Raw genomic sequence first — 24340 nt, 5'->3', positions numbered from 1 at the left:
GTCCCCGAAGCAATTTTTTCTCAAGCATGCTTCAAACCTCTTTGGCACCGTCGAATATCATGAAAATAATATAAGCCTCCAGCATGTTACAGAGGGGACATGTTATAGAGGAGAAATAACACTTCTGTTTAAAAGGGAAGGGAAGATCTCAGTGTAAGCACATCATTTTGTTTTTTGAGGCAAGTACCAAAGTCTCAGCTGAAAGTGGGATCAGGCATTGGTGGGTGTGCCGCTTGGACTCACTGACTTGTTGTTTCCAGCTGGGCAAGACTATTGTGAACGTATTCAGCCAATGCACTCATGAAACTGGATAAATGGATTAGTGGATCAGAGACACCATCGGCATCTTCAAAAGGAAAACAGCAGCCTGCAAAAAGCCTGACATTTGTGTACTGGGGCAGAGGGTGTGTGAATGCTCTGCCTTTGCCAAAGGGACAAGACAGTGATAAACTTTCAACACTGACCACCTCACTTTGTGCTGCAATTCGCCAACAAAATAAATGGATTGTTTCATTGTATTTGAACCGTAGACAGCACAGGGAAAGAGCCACTTGTACGGCAACAAAGGACAATGTATTGTGTGGGGCCAACAACTCAAAATAAAACCTTTCATTATCTATGGGTCACCCATAAATCTAGAATAAAAATGAATGTTACGTTTAAAACTCGCCTTTAATTCTGCATGAAGTTTGCTCCAGTGTTTTCTAATCTCTTAAGAGAAGCACTACATGGAACTCAGTGTGTCTTGAGTTTTCATTGTTAAACTAAACAAGCAGTTTGTTGTATTCTTTTGATACCGCATTAAACATGCAGGGAAACAAGTTTCGATATCAAACATAAAGGATGTCTGAAATGCTAATTAAAGTAAGTAAAATCAGATAAATGCTTTAATTTCCACGTTCTGTTTTTACAAACTCCCATGCATGTATGCTCTTCATATATACAAAAGGAGAGCCAAAAACAATATTAATGATGATGAGGGAATTCAAGTAAATTAATTCCTTACAGAAGTACAACGTTTAGTTTTAAGAGCTCATATTTTCTAAGTCTTAAATTTTGAATACCTATTTCTATGGTGTTTTCAGTCTCCTGGTACGTTTTCAATGATTCCTGTACACATGGCTGGTTTTATGGGCAAGCTATGAACGAAACTGCATGGGGGCACCACACAATTGGGAACACCAACCTAGCCCAGAGTCATTTATGTACCTTTTCACTGGAAAGCATGTCACACTGCCATATTTACTACATGTTCCAGCGTTTTACTTGATTTGTTAGGTCCAGGTAAAATTTACTGCATAAATGTAAAACTTAGCAACCTGAAAACTGACATAGTGTGGTGCCTCTGAGAGCAAAAATGGTTGGCAAGATAGTTCAGTGCCATATGATCTCCACTGCCCTTCCTTATATAAAGAAAAGGGACTCAAAGTTGCTACAAACCCACATAAACCTGATGTTTTTCACATTTATGGGAATACATCATCCATAGCCCGATTAAGGAAACTAAAATGATTCAGAACGTTATTCATGGTGAAAAGTTAATTTGGTATGCTGTGTGGCTTTTATGATTCCTAATATAGCATTAATTATTATTATTATTATTTTATTTATGTATTATGTCCCCGCTAGGTTTTGTTCACATTTTGACTTTGGCCTGATGGGAGGCAGTTAGCACAAAATATAGGGTTTAAGCAGGAGGTGGTCATGGGATTAAAGCAACCTTGTCCCTGAACTCAAACCAGGGGAAAAATGTACTTGGAGACTCAAGTTTTGACCAATCCTTCTGCAAGTCATTTATTACTCATTAGTCCTTTCTCGCGGTTGTTTGCACTGTGTGCGCCTAACGTCCCTCCAACACCACCGGGCCAGCTCGAGCTATTCTTTACACCTCGCCTTTTAAGATCATTTGAGAATTTTTCAAAGCCAATTGGAAACTGCTTCTTGTGCTGTGCCCAGGGTCTCTCTTTAACCCCACCTTCCCTGCTTAGGTACAAGGCTCCCGCAGCCAGATGCTGGGGCTAAGCAGGCTCACACTGGGGGCACGGCGGCCTACAGCTGTAATGTCGTGTGGCCGGTCTCCAACCCGGGCATTTACTAACAGCCCCGCCAGAGAGCCCGCGGGGAGCCGCGGCGTTTCCCCTGGTGGCGGTGCCCGGTGCGGGTGGGCTGCGGCGGCAGGGGCCAGGCTCAACCTCTGCCCCCTGGGGACAGCGCTCGCCACGCTCCTCGCCTTTTATAACTGATTCAAGCCCGGGCCGGACCGTGGCCGCTAAACGGCCACAGCCGGCCTCTTGCACGGCGGGGCTGGGGTCTGCAGCAGCATGGCCGGGGAAGGGGGAGCAGCAGGCCGGGCTCTGAGACCGACACGGGTCCCCTCGCCTTTAACAAGCGCAGCCCAGAGGGCCTGCGGCCTCCCTCCCCCAGCCTCGCGCTCCAGCCCTCCAGGGCATGGGGAGGGCAGAGCGTCTCCGCCCCAGATAATCGGCCGGACCTCGGCCTGTCCGCGGCTCTCCCTCCGGCAGCGGGGCCTGGAGGCGGCAAGGACCCGGTCCCCGGCCGGCCCTGTAGAGGGCTCACGAGAGGCGCTTCCCCGCCGCAGGCCTTCAGGTCCGTGCTACACCGCACGGGCGCCCGCACCCACCCCGCCTTCCCCCCGCGGCGGCTGCCCCCGGCCTCCTCCCGCCAGCTGCGGGGCAGGGAGAGGTACGCGCCTGGGGGCATTGCGAGGCAGATTCAGGCTGCCCGAGGCTCTGGACCTGCGGCCATGCTCTGCCGGCACCAGTGAGTGGGGGTCCCCTGCAGACGGAACTAACGAAGGACCCTTATTGTTCCTAATCAGTCGTGGGGTTAGTTAAATAAGAGCCTGTTTAACACAGGGACAGTGGCCCAGAGCTATGAAGAGACTTTTCTCTCGAGCAGCTCCGCCCCCGCCCCCTCGGCTTGCACCCTTTGTAATAGTCTCATCTGCAAGGACGATTGAAACTTTATAGTGCATGATTCATAGAGTGGAGCTGCACTTGGAGCCATGGTGCATATTACATTAATCAGTGTCAGGCCACTAAAACAGAGATATGAATATGAATTCTCCATATTGCTGGGGAGATAAATGTGCTTGTGAATAATTGATCGGCGCGCGTGAGAAAGGGAAAACATGATCACACAATGAAAGTTACCGGGAGCCTTAACTCGATCAATGATTACGGCTGGACATTGACCTCTCGCTGCATCTCCCTCCCCACCACAACCAAGGCTCTGACTCTGTTCGCTGGAGCCAGCTTCTGTGTGTGCACTGCACAGAAAGGGGGAGCTTCAAACAGAACCAGTCTGAGAACGGTCATTAGCAAACACATATAATAAACGGGGGTTAATTCAGATTGGCAGCGACAGTTTGGCTTCTTCAGGCTTGGAACTGGTCAAAGTTTTTTGAGCAAACAGCCACAAATAAACCAAACGTTAAAGGAGTAACAATAACTGAAAGGGACCCACAATATAGGAGAGAATCAGTTTAAGCACTTGCAGTCTACGAATTTCCTCTTTCCTTTTTCCGATTTTTCTGAAAAACAATCATTAAAAATACAGACTTCTGTTTTGGAAAAAAGAGTTTAAAATACACACAGGCATAAACACACACACGCACGTTTGGTAACTTTGTGTAGCTATGGAAAAGCTAAATCCCCAATAAATATTCCGTTTGCTTTAAGTATATTAATTTCAGGTAGTTCGCTGTACTCAGGATCATATAAAGTTTGCAACGTCTTCTCTTTACAACCTTAGGTTTCTGATCTCGTTTGTAAATGTCAAAACAAATAATAGAGGGGAGAAATTAATTACTTTCTATCCTAAGGAGGTGAGGGGTTGTTAAAACATACAGAAATTTAATCATAAGGGAAAGTATTTTGATTTTGCTGATTGTCTTAAAAGAAAAAAATAGGGCCCGATCCTGCTCCCATTGAAAAAAGTGGAAATTTTGCTATGGACTTCATCGGTATCAGGATTGGTCCCGTAAATATTAACTAGAAAGAAAAAGTAGGAAAGTACCATTTTCCAGTTTGCTTTTATCAGCTTGAAGCACAATTAAGATTGTTTTTTTTTTCTTTTAATACTCCAAATGCACTATATTATTCGCATATATACATCTGGTACTCCGATTTTTATGAACGTGGAAAATATAACAGAAACTGCAAAATATTTCCCAGGGAAATGGCATAAACTATCATTTCTAGCGTTACCTACCTGATAAATTAAACATACGATATAACCATTTGGTTTCTAAAAAAAAATGTCTTTTAGGGTTCAATACAGTCCTTTGCTAAAATTCCTCTACCTATAAACATTCCAGGGTAATTCTAGTGTTACACGCCAAACATAAATACCGCCGCATGTATTCTCTACGCACCAGAGATAAACAAGAATACAAAGAAAATCGGTATATTATACGGCGCAGAGAATATAGATCCTTGAGATTTGTGATCTTTTGTCAAAAAGACCCAGTGACATAATGAAATATACAAATACACGTACACAGAGACAGACAGACGGGCTGGCTGACTATAATGGAAACTTGCTTGAAGAAAAATAACTATTTTGAAAGTCAATAGGGAAAAAAATCCCTAAATTACCTATTCCCCTACAAGTTATTAAACCTAGGCTAACTCTTTTTACGCTCCAGGAGTGCCAGGTGTTATGGACATACCTACCGAAGCGTTATTTCATTTTCAAGAAAGACCACATTTTCATGTTCAGTTTCCATTATTTTTCTGGTCTTAATTCGGAACTGAAGCACTTTCCTTTTAGCAAACGTTGGGAATGTCCTAAAAACTCAACTGGATTGAATTGCACAAATTGTTTGAGCTGAACGCCTGTTTGATTTGAGGATCCCAGCAACCAAAATGCACCCCTGCAGACTGCAGTGAAACACAACTCCCTAGCGGTCCTGAAAGTTTAGCATACGATCGAAAAGGGGGGTGGGGGGGTATGTGGAGATCTTGTTGCTGTTGTTTCATTAGTAAGTGAAACGAGTTTAATTGGGGGAAATGTCAATCGGTGCTGACTCTGCTCTCACCTCTGGCACAGGGCAGGGGTGAGGATTTACCTCCATGCCGAGCTTTGAGCCAGCTCTGGCGGAAAAACTGATATTACGGTATTTTAAGGTTGTAATCCGGTTTTTCATAAAGCATTGAAAAACCTTCGAAAATCTGCAAAAGAGTAAATGAAAATAATCTGTGACAGACTTTGCAATTGAGACAATGAGACGCCAAGGAAAAATGGCCAAAGCTTGCTGATGGGCAACAGAGTGATTATTGTTAATTATTATTATTATCACATAATATGATTATAGAATCATTATTTCATTTTATCATCTAGATATGGGGTAGTTTCGTTTGTATTTAAACAAACACACGCACCCTCCTTGAAAACTGTTTTATACAAGCTTAAGGGCAAGTCTGTCTCCGCCCCTTGGGTGATATTGCTTCAGGGAAGGTGACTCTGCTGCCTTTTACCCACAGAGGGCGCTGCGAGCCTTCCCAAGAAAGATGACTCCCCAGTTCGGCAGCTCAAGTGCAAGTGATCCAAGTAAAGCCACAGTCTCCAGTCCCAAAACCCTTATAACGTGCAGACACAGGCGCGCGCGCACCTTCCCCCACCCTCCAGCTCTCAACAATTAAAGTCCCCTCTTATGAAGCGAAGTAATCTCCCTCTTCTCCTCGCAAGCCAATTTGGCACCACCTTGTTTGCTTAGCTTCATAGAGCAGCATTGTATGCTTTTTAAATGAAAGATGCCAGTTTATGAAAGCTAAGTGTGTAGCAAAAAGAGGGTCCGATCCTGCATTCCCTGAGTGTCCGGATCTACCACTGAGGGCAATGGTAATTATGTTATGAATGAACAAGGAACGTATGTCGGGGACAACAGGCATCGACCTGCCGCTATTTCTATGTCCTTGCTATTGAGCAGGATCCTATTCGGTCAAGTTTATACCAGCAGTTAGTTGGTACTGTAACTGGCTTTAAGAAACTTGGATGATTTACATTAAATTCTTAACGGTTTATCTCCTTCATTCAAGTGCTCCGCACTCTATCGAAATAACCAAGCTCTATTTTTGTTTGAAACTGGAAAAGTTTAATATGAGAAAGGTAGAGTTGATTAGGGTTTTTAAAAACATTAAAAAGGTTGTATGTTAAAAGCCTGCAAAGTGCGTCAAAATCAACGGCTTTCCCGGGAGCGGGAAGCGCAACATACATTGCAAACACCGCACATATTCGGAGCCGGTTCTTGCAAGAATATGATTCCATTTTAACAAATTTAAAATAAAACTCAATCATCTTCACTTCTTTGTAAACATATCTCTGAGCAGTAGTTTACACAGAAACCATCTTTGCGTTCACTGATATTGCAGCTAAACCCAGACCAATGTTCTGAACCGTGATGGGGATTTTATTAATATTTTATTTCAAAATCTAGTCTTGTTTCAGACAACTCCTGTTCTGAGGTTTGTTCAGTTTGGATAGGGCGTCACCACATTATTTCTTAATGACTTTCCCAGCTGCTTCTTTCCATTTTCCACCATCAACAACCATCTGGTAGCTTATTAGCACCTCAATGCTCATTTCGTGTTCTCTTTTAGGAGAAAAAAAAAGAAGGAAACACTGAAAATATTACAAATTGTAACGGTTTGTCTTTGGAAGATTAATGCCAATCTAAACCAGGCCTATATAAACTGGTAGCTTCTTTTTTTTCTTCTGGCTCCTTCTAACCAAAAGCACAGAAACTTGTAACACACACTCTGGGAAAGTGCAGTAGCTGCAATTTCATTTTCCCCTATTTTCTATTAAGATTTTACTAAATCTCAAGTGGAAACATCTTTCAAAAGTTCCATTTCCTTTGTAGCTGTTTAAGAATAACTGGAACAAAAATCAAAGCACAATTTCCTATTCCATTATTTTCCCACTTAGCCCAAAATATGGACTAAATACACAATTTACTGGCTATCCAATTTATAAATTGATTTTTAAAGTCAAGTTATATGTTAGTGAAGTTCATTCTCTCTCTCTCTCTCTCTCTCTCTCTCTCTCTCTCTCTCTTTTTTTTTTTACTTTAAAAAATTAATTGTATAGGGTAACTGGAAATAAAACCACCTACACTTTTGAAGATCATATGTGTCTGAGCATTTTTGTCCCTTACTTGTTGAAAGGATAATTATCATCTAGCTAGCCAACAAAAAGTTGCACTCAGTTCTTTAAATTTACATGTATGAAATACAAAATTCACAGCTTGGCTTAGAGGATATGCCTTTCACAAACAGTAAAGCAAAAAGCCTCAATTGGATGATTTTAAGGTACAATTACCGAAGGAAAAATTCTCTAATATTTAGGAGGAAAACAATAAATGTTTGATTAGATGTTTAATTTAAGTTTAAATTCTGCAACAACAAAAATACATACCTGAGGAGATTTCATAATTTCATTTAGTTTATTAGACAAAATATATGATTTAGACAAGTTTTGCTGACGCCCTATTTACAATCTGAAATCACTCTATATACAGAAAAAAACACAAACACATGGGAAACATTTACCAAACAAATAATTCAAGAATGGTTAGAGTAACACGACCTGAAATGGTACAGTGGAGAAGGGGGATCCATCTACAGATTTGTGTGATCGCTTTTATGGATTTGCACCACCTTATTGCAAAGAGAGATTGATAGGAGTCGTTTATATCGTTTCAATTTTTTTTGTCCTTTATACCAGTCTCTGAAATATTTTTTTCACCAACCCATTTAATCAAGCAGAAGGGAGAGCTGTTAAAATTCGCGGTGTTCCCTCTTGCTGAGCCAAAGAGCTGTAAGGGGGAAAAAAGACGCAACAGTCTATCAGTAAAAAAAGTGAAAGCATCGCTATGGTGTCTGTCTATTGATATAACTGCCCAACATTAGCTAACTACACAGAAATATTTTTCGAGGACATAAATGCCAAAAGATAGTTGAGATTTGTTAAGTTTCAGAAAAGTTACAAACTGGCTATGGACAGTTGTAAATTATTCTACTTTTGAAAGGATTACAGCAGGAAATGCTGTATTATCCTTCTTGTTGTTTTATGTATTAGTATGAAGATGAGTAGTTGTTATAATTAGTCTTTATTATTCAAATACTCAGTGTCACATAAGTAACATTCCTTCAGTGAAGAATAACTCACTTGTCACGGACAGGCTGGAAAGGCGATTTTAACTGCTGGGGTGGGGTTTCAGTCCTTGGTGCATTTTCTCTTTCTGGAGGAAAAGAAAACCCAAGAAATATCTTAGAGAAACACATACGCGCACTCACACATGTAGCTAATCAGACATATAGGTATCAGTTCACGTTTGTATTGCCTTCATTGATTATTTGTTGTTCCAAAGCAGATTTAAGATATTCTTGCCACATTTTTTTGTTTGTTTTTGTTTTGTTGTTGAATCACTTTGAAGCCGAGGGCTTTGAACTAAACAACAAAACAAGGGAAAGCTCCGGGGACAAGTTAAATAGCGCTACCCTAACGATTTTAACTTATTTTTGAGGTGCCTGGTGTGTGACTGGTAGTATTCTACATGAAACACACTAATGTATATTACGTAAGATGCTAAATTCAGCCCTAGAGTAAACTAGGTGGAAGTCCGTTAAAGACAGTGAATTACAACAAGGCTGAAGCTAACACCATTAAAAAAAATAAATAAATAAACAGCTCTCCACCGGACATCGCTGCTTGGTGCATTACCTATGTGTTTGGGACTGGTCCTCTCTGTAGGTTTTTCACTGCTTAGGGCTCCCAGGGTTGCTGTTAATACAGAAGGCTGTTGCTGGGGCTGAAGATGGTGGTTATGATGAGCAGCATGATGGTGGTTTACTCCCAAAAAAGACCTCACGTTTAACAGGGAACTCTGAGTGAGGAAAGCCCCATTTGTCCAGTTGTGAAATTTGCCAATCTGGCATGTGTAGAGTCCATGGCTAGGGAGGAAAGCCGGATGCTGAATCTGGGCGGAAGTGTGGTTAACCTGGGAATGAGAAGGAGGAGGAGGGGAAGACTTCAGGGCGCCATCAGGGCTGGTTGCTGTCTCTGCCAAAGACCAAATCTTGGGTTTGCTGTGGGGTGGCACCTGTAAATTATTCTGTCCATTGGGATTTATGATTCGTGTACTGTTGTCAGAGGCCTCCTTTACCAGGGAGAAAGAGTCTTTGGGTTTAAGACTTTCAGATTCTGACAATGACAAACCCTTTTCTTTTTCCAAATGTTCATCTTCGCTGCTTTGTCGCAGGAGCTCAGATTTCTCCTCCTCTTCTTCATTACTCTGCTCCCCATCATTCTCATCGATTTTATCAATGTCTATGCTTTCCAGGTCGATTTCTTCGTCGTCTTCGTTCTTTTCAGGGTCTCCCTCGTTGTCACTCCCAAAGAGGTTACCATCTTCTTGGTCCTTACTCCTTGCTCCCCAAGTTACTTTGTTCTCCTTCTTGAGTCTCCTTCTAGCGTTGGCGAACCAGGTGGAGACCTGGGTGAGAGTCATCTTGGTGATGATGGCCAGCATGATCTTCTCCCCCTTGGTGGGGTAGGGGTTCTTCCTGTGCTCATTCAGCCAGGCCTTCAAGGTACTAGTGCTCTCCCTGGTGGCATTCTTGGGCCGCCCTGGGTCCCCATATTGGAACTGTCCATAGGGATAATAGCCAGGGGCAGTGTGGGCAGCAAAGGTAGCAGGGTGGACACCTGGATTATCCTTCAGTTCATACTGGGAGCCCTGCAACACATTCAGACAAGCAGAGAAGAAAAGAAAATGAGTTCTCTCGTTAATGTCTCTAACAGACCTGAATATGTTGCTGCTGCAGTTTGTTCCCTTCTTAAGAGAGATCCGTCTTTCCCCTCAGTACACCGGAAGGAATGGGGCATAAATACGCCTCTAGAATACAGCACGGGGTCTTTACAGCAAAACTTTGGCCTCCTCATTCTAGGTTATTCACATTTAGTTTGAACAGAGCTGTTCCCAGATGACTCCCCTTCTTGTGGTGAAAAGGAAGAGTGACTGCACAGGGATCTGCTAAACGTTAGACCTATTTTCTGCTCCTCCACCACTTCTCAACCCTCTGAGCCCTCACCCCCAGGCAAATCAAATCAAACGATGCAAATTTAATGTTTTCACATTTATCTCGACGAGTCAATTTTATAGTGTATTTAAAATAAGCACGCAGCAAAAAGGAGAGATGAGCTCACACTTACATATTTAACGTCAACACATATTAATAATATGCCTATTTTCAAAATAGCTATGGGTATGTCACACTTAAATCCCAAGTATCTTTATTTAGCCCCAAATCAATCTTAAAAAGTAGTTTGCTAACAGGTTAAATTAGTCGAGAAAGGTAACATGCGATTTTGAATCGCAAACACTAAAATGTGAGATATTTCACACGCACACACAAACCTCAGACGTGTACTGTAAAATATTAACTGGTTAGAAAAGAGCCCTTGTACGCTGGAATGGAGACGGATTCATACTTATGATATATATGCATGCAGTTACTTTATCTCTTAAGTTTTACTCTGATCTGAGAAAATTGTTTGCGAGCGTTTAGAGGTGGTGATTTATTTGCAATCAATATTCTTTTTATCATCAGTAGTAAAACACAGCAAGTCAAATTATCCCATCAGGTGTTTTGGTAAATAACATTTTATCTTTCTAACAAGCTCATTAGACCTCATTATTATCTCAAATTGTTCAGACAGTCACATAATATTTTACCTCTTGATTTCCAAATAATAAAAAGCCCAGATATTAAACCAGGATATTACCATCCGTTTTAAGAATTGCCACTCTACGCAAACATACAGATATCTTTGCAAGTAGCAAATGGGAATATTCTTAAATATTTTAATAGCGGAAACCACCTTGTATTTCTGGTTTTGTTCTGTTCAACACAACCTTGCTCTATTCATGCTTGACTATATTCATAGTCTTAACACTTGCAAAATGTTATACAAGCCTTTTTTGAAAAATAAAAGTTCAAAACGTCTTTAGTTTTCAAAAAGTATCAAATGTCTTTGCAAAGAAACTGATTTAACTTTGGCGGGCAGCTGAAAAAGACCAAGTATTTTAATTTCATAGGCCAGGGTTATACACAGTCCACAAAGAAAAGAATGCCATCTTTAAAAGGCCAGATGTAATGTTTATAATTTGTCACAGAGTAGTCTTTCTACACTCTCTTTATTCCGTTGTTTTTTATTACAGTATCTGAAATTATATGTCTCTGTAATTTCTGTTGGGAATTCTTTTGAAGAAGCTACTTGCAAATCACTCATTGCTTCTGTGCCAACTTCTACTGTATTAGCAAAATAGAGGTAAAATTTTAAATGCGTTTTATAATAAAATTATTCGTAAAAATGATTTTATCATAAAATGACCTCATTCCAAATGTCTTCTCTTCTTCAAATAACATTTTTAAAGAACCTGCACAATAGATTCCTTACGTGTGCATAGTTATAAATATTCACATCCTATACCTTACTGGGGGGAGGGGAGAAAGCAGAAGGAGGGGGTTAAGAGGTGTTTAAAAATAAATCGAAACCTAAGAACGTCATCACTCAGAAATTCAGATATTTTATCTATCAGTAAGAAAATATTTCAACAAAACCACAGGTAAAAGGTAATTTACAAACTGATCTGTTTCGCTTTTCATTGAGTAAATTCTCTAGCAACAAATCCAAGGACAATTATAAAAAATGTTATAGACAAATTAATGACAATGTAGTTCTCTGCTTCAATGTAGATACACTATTTTACTTGATGCAAATTAAATCTGTGAAGCTTAAAATAAAGTATAAAAACGTATATGCAACTAAACAGACGATTTTAAGTCTTGAGCAAAACGTCTGAAGTAAGGAAATACGCCAACTACTTTAGAATGCTCTCTTTTTTTTCTCTCTCTTTTACAAACAGACTCGTTTATAGCTCCCCCGTCAAATAAAATTATCAGGCGGAAAGGTGGTAAAGGAATATTATTAAAGCCGGTTTAAATAACAACAAAAAATCATTCGTAATTTTCCTAAACGGAAAGTTAAGTTGCTAGGGTAATCCAACCACAAGGACAGGACTCCTGCCCAGCAAATCCACTACCAAGAATAAAATTATGTGGAGTTTGCTCCCGGCTGGAGTAGCGGCCGATCAGCCCAGTGCCCAGAGACACCCCCGCATACACACACACTTTCTCCGTACCAGACCCCTCTCTCCTGTCTGCTGGGATCTTCGGTCATCGCACTCCCCCCCCCCCCCACACACACACACGAGCACCTCGGAGCGCAGGAAAGCAGCACCCCTTTGGGGATCTGCAGAGGGAGCACGGAAAGTTACTCAGGCGGGCTCTTTCCTTTGCTTCAAGCAGTTTGCACGACCACAGATCTCCCCCCACCCCCACCGCCAGGGAGAAACGCGGGACAGACGCCCCAGCCTTTCGGTCCCGCTCCTGCCCAGACCGGAGCGAGGGAAGGAGGAGGGCGAAGGGAAGGGAAGGGAAGGGAAGGTGTGTGGGGGAAGCAGCGCCCGAGACTTACCATCTGGGAGAAGAGGCTGAGGTCGGCGGTGTAGGGCAGGAAGGCGCTGTAGTTGGGGGCGCTGTAGGGACTCGCGTACATGCCCAGCACCGAAGTGACAGCAGCCGAGCCGCTCCCCAGCTCCGCGCCCCCAGGCCGGCCCGAGGCAGCAGCGGCGGCGGCGGCGGCGGCGGCGGCAGCCAGCACCCCGGGCCGATCGCTCCCGTACACCGCCTGGCTGGCGCTGAGATACTGCGGGTAGCCCAGCTGGGGGAAGGACATCTCCAGGGCGCAAACACGGCGGCGGCGGCGGCGGCGGCGGCGGCAGCAGAAGTATAAAAGGGGGGTGGGGGGGAAGGAATTTAAAAAAGAAAAAAAAAAAAAAAGAAGGCAGGGGGAGGAGGGAAACTGAGCAGCCGGAGCTGGGGGGTGGGGGCGGAACAAACCCGGCTGGTTCGCGTCTCTCTTCCTCTTGCCTTTTCTATTTTTTCTTTTTCTTTTTTTACAGAAGTCAGGCTGGGCGAGAGGAAAAGCGATCTGATAATTTTCTGTTTCGTTCTGATTTCTTTCTGTCAGAGCTGTATTGTAATGTGGGTGTGGAGGAGGAGGAGGAGGAGGAGGAGGAGGAGTGTGGATGGATTCAGTGGGGTGTCTTTCCTCAAATCTCGGCTCTTCTGCGCTCCTAAATCCCTTAGATGTGATCTGATCAACAATTGAGCTCCAACTGATGTGTCTGCCCTTAGGTCCTAGGCTGATCTTTCAGATACAATTTGAAGTTGATGCTTTGATTGGCAGCCACTTGAGCAGCAAGCCCCGCCCCGTCCCTCACCCACCCCCCTTGGCGAAGCACGTGGTGTTCAGCCCCGGCTCGGCCACTTTCCTTGATGTGTGTGTGTGTGTGTGTGAGAGAGAGAGAGAGAGAGAGAGAGAGGGAGAGAGAGCGCCCGCGCAGCTGCTCTGCTGCTGCGCGTTGCGTGTGTGTGTATTTAATGTTTAGCAATGGGCTCCTTTCAGAAAAGCCCCCACTGCTGTATGACAACCTGTCTACACGATTTTACAGTTGTCCAACATTGGGGTTTTGCTGTTTTGCAGCCTTAGTGTGTCCCCTTTTAACAAAAACAACTGTGCTGCTGTTTTTTTTTCCCCCACCTTTAACACTGAGTCCCCCTTGTCGTCGCCAGGCTCCGGAACAAATGAGAGTGGCGTGGGAGGAAAGGGGGCTTTGCAGCCAGGCGACTGGTAACAATTTACCACTAAAAAAATGCTGACTATAGCAACCAGCACAACGCCTTTCCCCACCTCCTCCCAAACTCATTTTAGGGGCAACCTTTTCTAGCAGCTCTTCCCAGAAACCTTTAGCTACAAATATCACTTGATCTCCCCCGCTTCATCCCACCTGAGTGACATTCAGTACCAATATCAGCAGCATTGCAGCAACAACCGGAACATTAGTAATAAATAATCCAGCAAATCAACCGGGGTGCTCCACTGGATTTTTTTTTTTTTTTCAGATTGCAAACTTTCAAGGTCCCTGGAGTCAGCAGGGACCTAGAGGAAATGAGTTGTTGGAAGGGTGTTGTTATTTTTTAAAACAAGCTTTTTGCCCCCGCCTCCTTTCTCATTTGGTTACAACAAGCCCTGCAGCAGGAGGGAAAGAACCCACTGTCTTGAGGGCTGATGTAGCTGGAGACCCAGCTGCCTTAAAGAAACGATTTGTGGTGGCTATTTGTCCGTCTAGTCTCAGGATGTGAGAAGTGGCCCCGCCTGCCCGCGTTGGCTGCGCTTTAGCCCGGGCACCGCGGGGGCTGCTGCGGAACTAACTTTCCCTTTTCTGTCGCGGGGCTTCTCCTCCCTGTGCCCTGCGCACTGCTGAGCCCCGAAGACCCGCGGGTGTTAGGCTGGGTGCGCCTGCCCTGCCGGGGCCATGGTGTCAGGTCCAGGGGCTTCCCTCCTTGGAGCATTTTCTTCCACTTGTCTAGTGGGGGTTCCACTCCACCCCTCCGGTTCTCCGCTCTCCTAAGGTCGCCTCTCTCCTTATCTCGCCATGCCCTTTGCTGGGAGCTCGCCCAGATCCTCTCAACTCCTTGCCACTACATTCTAGTTCACACGTTACTAGGGGGGTTCCCCTCCCCGCCACGCCGCAGCGAGTCCCTCTCGGAGCTTTGTTTGGGCTATGGCAGGGACCCCACGCGCTCTCTCCTCGCAGGCAGGTCCCATCCATGTGAGTCCAGTGTTCAGGAAAGATTTAACAGCAACAGCAGGAAGCACAAGGCACACTCACCTGGGCTAATCTCTGCATCCCCGGGCACAGGGAGCCGAGTGGGTTAAAGCAACCCCCGCTCCACATTCACATGCAGGCTTAGTCCTGTGCAAACACGACAGTCCAAGCTCCTTTCTTTGTTACAAAGAAGAAAAAAGTGGGTATGAAGTTTTGCCTGAAAGGAGGGACTAAAGGAAAATAAAGGCAAAAGAACCATTTGGACCTGAACTTGGTTATACTTTGCAAAACCCTTTGTTTTAAGGACGTCACACTAATTTTTGGAAGAAAGCATTTGCAGTAATTTCGTTTACTTTCCAACCTTATTGTGAACACTTACTCTAAGGAAGGACTCCTTATTTGTGCTTTTATTTATAATATCATATTTCACAATATAACATTGATAGTACTTCACATGCCCATTTTACCCTCTGATTCTCTCTGATCAGCCAAAGAGTCACTAATTCACTCACTAATATCATTAATGCTAATAGCACAGATAATGATTGCAAGTGTCCAGGTTTTTTTGAAGTGCGTCTTTCCTCCTGCTTTTTCTTTCCCGGACTAACCCTTTCCTCCCCGCTCTCCAGGAAACCTTTCCATCGAGACCTTGACTAAACTTCCTTTTTACCCTCTCTACCATTTACAGGTAGAGACCCTACCCCCTCCACTAACAGCCTCAAACGGAGGAGAAGAACAAAAGCTCTCTAACCAGGAGAGCCGTCAAACACAAAAGTGCCCCACTGTCACAAAGGTAAACGGTCCCAGAAAACTACAAGTGTTTTGCTAACTGAAACGTCACATTACAGGTTTGCAGGTAAATGAAGGTGGGATAAGCCATGGACACTGCCGAAATCGTTTTAGCTTTTTAGATATTGCTGGGATGTGCATCTAGAGGTTTCCAGTTGGAGGCTTAGCAAATGTGAATCATCCCCTCTCCACTCCACCTCCATCCTGCACAGATCATTTCAGAGAATTATGTCCCTTGCTCTTCTGTCATCCAGCTTCTTCTCAGGCAGAATTTTGCCATAATTTCTTTATGTGAAATTTAAAAACTGGAGAAAAAGGCCGGGAGAGTCGGGAGACAGTTGTAAACAACCATTTATTTAAAAACAAAAGATTGGGAAAGTTTCAACGTTGGAGGAAGAGCTTTGTTTCTCGTCAGCAAAGTTCTCAGGGTAATAGATGATCAATGTCCCGTGAACGCCATTAATTATTCGCAATTCTCTTCAACACAAAACAGGAGTATGTGGATCGTGCTTGCATATTGGACATTGTCCGTTTTACGACAGTTTAAGTCAGTCTAGTAGCCAACCTTTCAAACCCTTTTTAATGTTTTTTCCTTCTGCAAGTAAGCTTGGAACAGAGCTCCTGTACTAAGCTACTTAGCTTCAAAATCAGTTTAGTGAAGGTCTGGGAGATTCTGGATTTATTTCCCCCATACAAGACCTATAATAGGGGCTTAATCACAACCAAAAATCACAAAGAACAAAACTGTACGGAAAATTACAAACATCAGCAGCAACTATTAAGAGAAACAGAAACGTCTTCCTCTGTACCCAAACAAATCCAAAGCAATGAAAAGAAATCTTCCCCAAATAATTAGTATGAAATTGTTAACTACGTGGAATTAAAATACTGCCTCGTTAGAGGTTTTGCTCTTCTTCAAGTTGACTCGTGTTAAAAAAAATCCAGCCTATTTCTAAGATTCTGTGTTTGAATTGTTTGAATGTCTCCTTAACTTTAAACAAAATCCTAACAAAAAAGAGCACAATGCCAATTCATTAGCTAAACACATTTTAACTACAAGAACAATCAGTCATGTAGCAAAGAAAGGAATTGGGATTAGAGTAAAAACACGGTCACCTTTCCATTGAAGAGTGGATTTACATATGAAAACAAGCAAGAGGGAAATGGGTACCAGCCTTGATTATAATGTGATTATACCTAGGGTAATTGCTTAAAATAAATTGTATACTATTTAAAACAAATTGACCTAAATGGACACGCTTCTATAATTCAAAGATCAGTGACCAGATAAACTTCAATTAAAAACAAAACAAAACACGACCACCAACAAAAACCACGTTCTGAGAATGAGTTTGCCTAAAACAGTGTGATCCTTCCAGTTTCTCAAAGCGATGCATCCACTGCCAAGAGATTTTCTTTTTTATTTTTAACAAATCAGTTTAGATAGAGGTCCGATAAGAAATGCAAATCCAGACATAGGGGTCGCTGCTTGGCCGAATTTTAAAACTAAAGTCTGGTTTTGCAGGAATTGACTAAGTCTGTTTGCAGAGAGGATATGCGAAAGCTTTAAGACTGACTACTAAAAATGAAGTCAGTGATTTTGATCTGCTCCAGATGTCCTAAGAGTGGATATTGCAGTGCTGGGAATCCGCACCAAATATCTGAGGGCACTGATGGTAATCAGCAGAACATATCAGGAAGAGGGGACTGGCAATTGTGATAACCTGCTGGAAATGTGCAGGGCTGGAGATGGCAGTGATAAACCGCTGAAAATATCTTCAAATGGAGATGACAGAGATGTTGAAAGAAGACACCTAAACTATAGAGGGAATAAGATGCTAAGTACAATTTGAGAATAGAGTTGGTTTATATATGTATTGGTATACGGTTCGCCGCTATAATTTTCACATAGATATGTACATTTGTGCTCTGTACAGCCATCCATATACACATGCATATAAACATGTTATTAAAATCAGGGTATATTCGGCGCTGATAATATATACCAAAATAGTAATTGACAAAGAGCCCTGTTTGTGGCTTGGGAAGAAAAAGTTTTTTCATTTTATTCTTTGTTTTGAAAGAGTCTTGTATCGATTTCTTTGCAAATCCTCTCTTGATGTTTAGCTTGCACTGGTAATATAGAAAGGAACTGAAGTTGATCTGTTAAGTTTATAATCTATTTCCAATTTTTTTTCTTGTGGAAATAATGCTTAGACCAAAATAAAAATATGAAAATAATTCAGGAACTGTTCTTTACATCTAGCTCCCAACCATTTATATGTGTAAGTATAAAATAGTTCCACTATCTTAAGTATCAAAGCTATACAGTTTAGTGATTCATTTGTGCAGGGCTGAGTCCATTACTTTAATATATCCTGCCTAGATTATAATTAAGCACCGACTGTCAACTATTTGGATCAGTTGACTGAGTTCATTAACTCTATTATTTTGGTTAGCATGGGACCTTATTTCATTTGACAATATACATTTTTGGGATATCAATATTGCTAGTAACATTTCAATAGACCAAGTTATTTTTTTTCTTTCGTTGGTCATCTACAGCCAGGGCCTGCCTTCCTCGTGCATCCATCCGGCCTGCAGTTCAAGATCACTTCTCATCAACCCTGATTTATGAGCCTTGTTAAACACTCATTATTACTTTGCACCTTTTCCAGCAAAATCTGGGAAATAACCCCACTTTGTGACAACAAGAGGTGTCAAACAATGACAGGCAGAAAGGCAATGCAGCTCTTGAATTCCAGAATCCCCTATGCACCTTCCAACAGAAACAACAACAACAAAACCATTTATATTTAAATAAAATCACCTTTTGCAAAACTTCATTCATATTAGCATTAGACTGCAGCCTCTGACTATAAGAATGAATAGTTTGGTTTGTTCAATTTATTGCAAAACAATAATCAGACATCTTGGATATCTGGTCGATTTTCTAAATTTGAAGAGAGAGAGAGAGAGAGATTTCAAAATCTTTTACCAGTGACGAACCAGGGTGTCTGAGTCTGAATATACTCATTTTAATAGCTAGGAAATAAACTTGAAATCAACATGGTAAACACAGAATTATCACATTGTTTTAAAGAAAATATTGATTTCTTTAATTTATAGATTTAAAAGAAAATAATTCTTTAATACATCTGATGGTGAGTTTTTAACAATGCTTTATTATTATATCTCCATTCTAATCTACATTAATTTTGATTCTATAATTGATTAGATTATTTCTTTAAACATTTTATAAATTAATAGTTAAAGCTACATGCAAACACATATCTGTGTATACAAACATGCACACAAATCTAATCTATCTATCTATCTATCTATCTATCTATCTATCTATCTATCTATCTATCTATCTATCACAGACCTGTACTTAATTAATAAAATAATTTTCATTCTGTCTCCAAAATTATCAAACAGCCATTATGTGAGATTTTTAAGGTTTATATTTTTATGTCATCAGACTGTTGCTTGGGGGCAGAAGCACAATTGCTTGCCAGCTGCAGTTGTATTTATTTGTTTTTCTGTCTTGTTCCTGTAGGGCTGCATTATGCAGTTTTTAATTAGTTTGTGTTTGTATTTCACCCGTCCCAAATCAATGCCATCCTGGAGCAATGCAATGTAAATTCCTACAGTACAGGTGTAGCTGCTAGCTCTGGAACACTAGGAAACTCATGTCTTACAAATGAAAGCAGTGAATGCCATTCAGCCAAACTGTCAGCTTTAAACAGCCAAGAGGAAGGAGATCAAAGCAGAGAGCAGGAACTTCTACTCTCCAGATTAGTCTTTATGGTTCGAACTCCTAATGCTATTAAAGGGAACCAGGACATATAGCACATCGTTGGCTACAAAGTTACTTCTAATTTTGCTAAAGTCCTGCCTTATTTTGGTCAGTGTAAACCTTCAGAGCATTTCAAGATGCACTGTTTCCTCTGAGGCCTAGTAGCTAGTCATCTGAAATTATGCAGAACTAATGCCTTCAGAGACAGATTTCTGTTTGTGCACATATTTATATAACTTATCGCCTTTTGAAAGATAATTTTGATTTCCTCCTAGGTTCCACAAAGACTTTTAATAGAACTCAGAGCAATAAAACCTGAAATTCCAGTATCTCTAGACATGAAAAGTCCCTTTATGTTGTGTTTAGTGTCTCTTCTTTCTTGAAATGACCTCTGTATGGTGGTGTATAAATCTATTATTCCAGTCACTGGGGAATTCTTTTAAAGCTTTCTTTTTTTTGTCAGGAATAAGAGATCGCTCATCTTTAACTAGGCCACATAGAAATTATGATTCAACAGCAGTGTATATTTAATTAGAGTAATCTCACTTGAATTTAATTACCTAATGAATTATTTGTTTAAAAGGTAAAAAGGCTTGTTTGCCAAGTACAGTGCAATCCACAGATAAGAACTTCTGTTATAAGAACATTATTATTAAAACATTTTTATGGTTTTATGTTTTTAACTCTTTGATTATTTTAATAGTTTATTATCATGCAAAATATGCAATGACTATAGAACAAATCCCCTTCAGTTTACTTCAGTGAGCAGTTCCACTGAGGTAAATGGGCCTAATCGTCTAAGTAAAGCGAACAAGTTTTGGCTCAATTTCATATCATAAATACAAAGGTCCACATTGTTCCATCTGTTTTCAGGCTGAATTCCTCCCAACTGATTTCAGTGGAAGTTCTGCCTGAAAACCCAATAGAACAGTCTGTCCTGATACCAAGTGAGATAAGGAACTTTTAAACAGAACATTTTTAGAAAACACCCATTTCTTTTATTTGCTTCTTCCTCTCAATTAATTTAGTGAGCTCATTCTTCACTCCAGAGTGTGCCACCTTTCAGTGGTTATTTGGGGTTGATTTTACTTTTTATAACATTTGTTTCCATTTGGGCCCTATGCTATATGAGGATGGTATGGTAAGCAAATATTATGGAACTGAGTATTTTAGAACCTAGTATTTCAGACTCCCATGTCATTTATTTGTGCTTTATACAGTGCAGCTAATGACACAGCTGTGATTATTTATGCTTCTTCAGTTACTTAAAAAAATCCTGGTAAAGAAAACAAAAACTGACCAGCACCCAACCTTGACCTTTCTCATTCTGTTCTCAAGTTCTCCAGCTACTGCCTTTCTTGTTTCCAAGATACAAAGCACAGGGTTTCTAAACTGCAACATTTGTCAGAAAATTCGTTTGAAATCATTGCAGCTATGGGATTATTTTCCCTTTAAAAAGGTGAATGATTTTTATATGATATTTTGGGCTTGTCCTTAATGATTCCTACTGAGCTGTTGCTGAAAAACTAACTTTTTAAATTTTATTTTCTCCTGGAGCTTGGAATCTTTGCTAGCATTAGCCATCATGTTATCGTGAATAGATTATTGTATGTTTGCATTGGAGTGAGACTGAAAATGTTTAAACAGAGGCAGTTTCCAGCTTTAACTGAAAGCAACAATACAGTATTCTATTCAGGATGTCATGGTGGCCAGGCCTCCACCAAGATGTGGAGAGTGGATCAAGTAAGTTAAGAAAGCGTATTTATCTTACTGGATTTTCTTTCTTTCTTTCCGCACAATCTTCGGATGTGATGCCTTGGTAACTGGAAGCATGTTCGCTTTTAATAAACAATATTTATTTCGGAATACACAGATACATAGACACAAATGTTAAAAGAGCTTTTTATTCATGAGCTTTACAGAGGACCAAAACCAGCGTGGACAATTAACACCGGGAGAGACTATTAGCCAACACGTTAACATGCCTGTACATTTTTCTCCCCTAAGCAAACCGACGAACATCTCTCGGTGTTAGCCCCGCATGGGATAAAGGAATGTGTGTAGCCACGGGAGCGAGTTGGTAGGTGGAAAGAGAGACAAAATCCAAACTTAAGTTACACATTTCCATCTTGGTAGGTTAGTGCAAACGCTGTCCAAAGGAATAGTTGTGAGCCCCTAATCTATTCAATATAGCGCGATATGACTGCTCAGGCAATTGGTTACAAAAACTATGAGGTGACTACATGGAGCATGTCGACTTGTAGAAGGCAAAACCACACCACTCAGTGGGAAACCCCCTGTACACGCAATGGCGAATCTGGAGCTCTAACCACAGCTCAAAATGTCAAGGCGTATGTATGGGCTCTGCGAATAAGATGGAAATGCCTCGCAAGGGGCAGGGGCGGAGCCCGCTCCTCGTCCCCTGCAGCCCATCTGCTGGGTCCGCCCGCGATGCGGGGCGCGGGCAGCTGGGATCTTGAGGCGTGGTGGGGCGCGAAGCAGGCGCTCGAAGCTGTCTCCGACGTTGGCGTGCGGTGATGGAGGAGGAGACCCGCTTTTCTACCGCCTGGAGTTAGGGCTTGGTGCTGCACGGCGGTCAGATCGGGGACATTGATCCTAGAAACCGGGAGGCGCCTACGCATCTTCCCGAACGAGGGCTCCATTGGCGTTGGGTCTCCTGGGGAGCCATCAGGGTTTTGCAGATTCCGCCCCTGCATGGGCTCTTCACAGCCAGGCTCCCTGAGCAACAGAAATGTAATATTCCTGCCGGGTTTCAGGCCTGCAGCGCCCGTGCCGGTGGTGTGGGAGAGACATCTTCCTGTAGTGTGTGTATGTTTGATTGATTGATAGAGATTCTTGCACGTTCAATAGCAATTACACTCAGCCACTCAGTTTCTGTTCTTAATGCCCTCGCGTGTTTCCATTCTGGTGTATTAAATAAAGATAGGATTGCTATAGTTTCCACAACAGTTGGCTAGTGTGTTTCAGACAAGCCTGCTCAAATCCTCAGTCAATTTGAGAGCAGCTTGCACACTACTTAATTACATCGTAGTGCAGCTGTGCTAAAGCAGTTCGTAGTTAAACCAAAGGAGCTTCTTTCAAACCGTAAAGTTAGAAATAAGACAGGAAATGAGTTGTGGCTAGGGTTGTCAGCTCTCCCGGATTGTCCTGGAGTCTCCAGGAATTAAAGATTCATCTTTGATTAAAGATTATGTCATGTGATGAAACCTCCAGGACTGTGTCCAACCAAAACTGTCAACCCTAGGTGGAAGTTGAGTGTGTGTGCGCTCCATATAAAGGGGAAAGAGTTCCCTACTTTTGTTGGGGCTTGTGCTACTCTGGAGTCATGTTTTGATCCTTAGTTGAAGATCAACATATTTTAGCAAGATATTCAAAAGTTATACCGTGGCATAACCAGAGTTCTTCCAATCATGAACAGTAGAGAAATATGATGTTGCTGAGTTTCTACTATTTTATTGTTTTATATTAGAAATGTGTATGTCCAAGTGATGGAATATTTATTTCACATTCTCAGGTGAATATTCCAGTGTCTGTAGACATCTGATCTCAAGAGTAGCCTTTATTCTGTGACACTTTAACCATGGCAAAGTGCATAATGACTTAAATGGTAGCAGAATCAGACCTCAGCTCTCACAATTATGTTAAAAGTTTATATGACACACTTGGAGCAGAGAACTTTATAATATTGCCAAGTGCTAAAGTGAGATTATTATAATTGTTCACTGCCAAATTGCAGATAAATACATTATTTTTCTCCCCTCCATTATATATTCTCCATACATAGTATATAAGAATCCACTGGTGACTAGACATAAATGTCTGTCTGAGCTTAAGGCATAAGTGCTGTAGACTCATAGGCCTGGCATTTGAATTCATGAGTACCTGTGCTTTTTCTAAAGCTGTGGGTGCAATAGCCACAAAGCTTCTACATAATGTAGTCTACTCCTATTTATTTTGCTGAACAAATACACAAATCAACAGGGCATATTTGACTGTACGTATTTATTCTTTCCAGCTATTGGAAGAGGTATGCTTTCCAGTTTATTATTATTTACAGTATATAGACGTTTAATTTAAACCATGTAGTTACAATATGATAAACTACATCTATTCAATAAATCTTAAAATAGAACTTGTTGAATTAAAATTTTGCACAAAAGCTTGCAGGATTCCTTTTCATATACTATAAACAGCATAATTTACAATGCCATTCTATCTCTTCTATAGCTGTCTTCTCTTTTTCAGCTTTAGTAGCAGTGGGTATAATTTGTTCCTTTGGCTACTTTTTTTTCTTAGCTGCACATTCACTCTTTTTGCTGATGTGATTGATTTATGTAGCTACTAATGTGTGTTACTTTTTAATGATGACTTTTTGTTTTGTCTAATAACATTTTTTGATATGATTATATGATTTTATTTTCTTGACAGGTATAAACTGTTGCTTTGATTTCTAAATTTTATAGAATGACCACTGTTGAGATAAGAAAAGGAGTACTTCTGGCACCTTAGAGAGTAACAAATTTATTTGAGCATAAGCTTTCGTGAGCTACAGCTCACTTCATCGGATGCACGAAAGCATATGCTCAAATAAATTTGTTACTCTCTAATGTGCCACAAGTACTCCTTTTCTTTTTGCGGATTCAGACTAACACGGCTGCTACTCTGAATACTGTTGAAATGTACCAAGTGCTAATTTTCCATGGGATGAAACCACACTTGGCACTTGCAATTCAACATATGAATTTGCAGAGATCTAGATATATATTAGAAGAATATGTTTGCTTGCTTAGATTTTTGGAGGAAAAGAGGTGAGGTGGGGGAAGGGCATTTTATAAATTCTGTATCGCCACATTGTGCTCCTGTTTATTCTTTCTCATAATACAACAACACTTTTGAATACCGGCTCATTTAAAACTGATTAAAGGTAAAACCTTTTTACACAGTACATAATTAACCTGTGGAAT

General features: G+C 41.4%; 1 protein-coding gene across 1 annotated transcript; it reads right to left on the bottom strand.

The window, feature by feature from the left end:
* Window positions 1-7449: 7449 nt before the first annotated feature.
* On the bottom strand, window positions 7450-13319 carry IRX1 (iroquois homeobox 1). Its single transcript, XM_073332460.1, has 4 exons — window positions 12568-13319; window positions 8749-9763; window positions 8194-8266; window positions 7450-7840 (listed from the first exon to the last, which is right to left on the bottom strand). Exons 1-4 carry the CDS (start codon window positions 12826-12828, stop codon window positions 7783-7785), a joined length of 1407 nt encoding a protein of 468 aa, XP_073188561.1. The 5' UTR covers window positions 12829-13319; the 3' UTR covers window positions 7450-7782.
* Between the last annotated feature and the right edge of the window lie 11021 nt (window positions 13320-24340).

The sequence above is a fragment of the Lepidochelys kempii genome, chromosome 2 (genome assembly GCF_965140265.1).
Source record: "Lepidochelys kempii isolate rLepKem1 chromosome 2, rLepKem1.hap2, whole genome shotgun sequence".
Classification (NCBI taxonomy): Eukaryota; Metazoa; Chordata; order Testudines; family Cheloniidae; genus Lepidochelys; species Lepidochelys kempii.
This window is presented reverse-complemented; position numbering and strand designations above follow the sequence as displayed.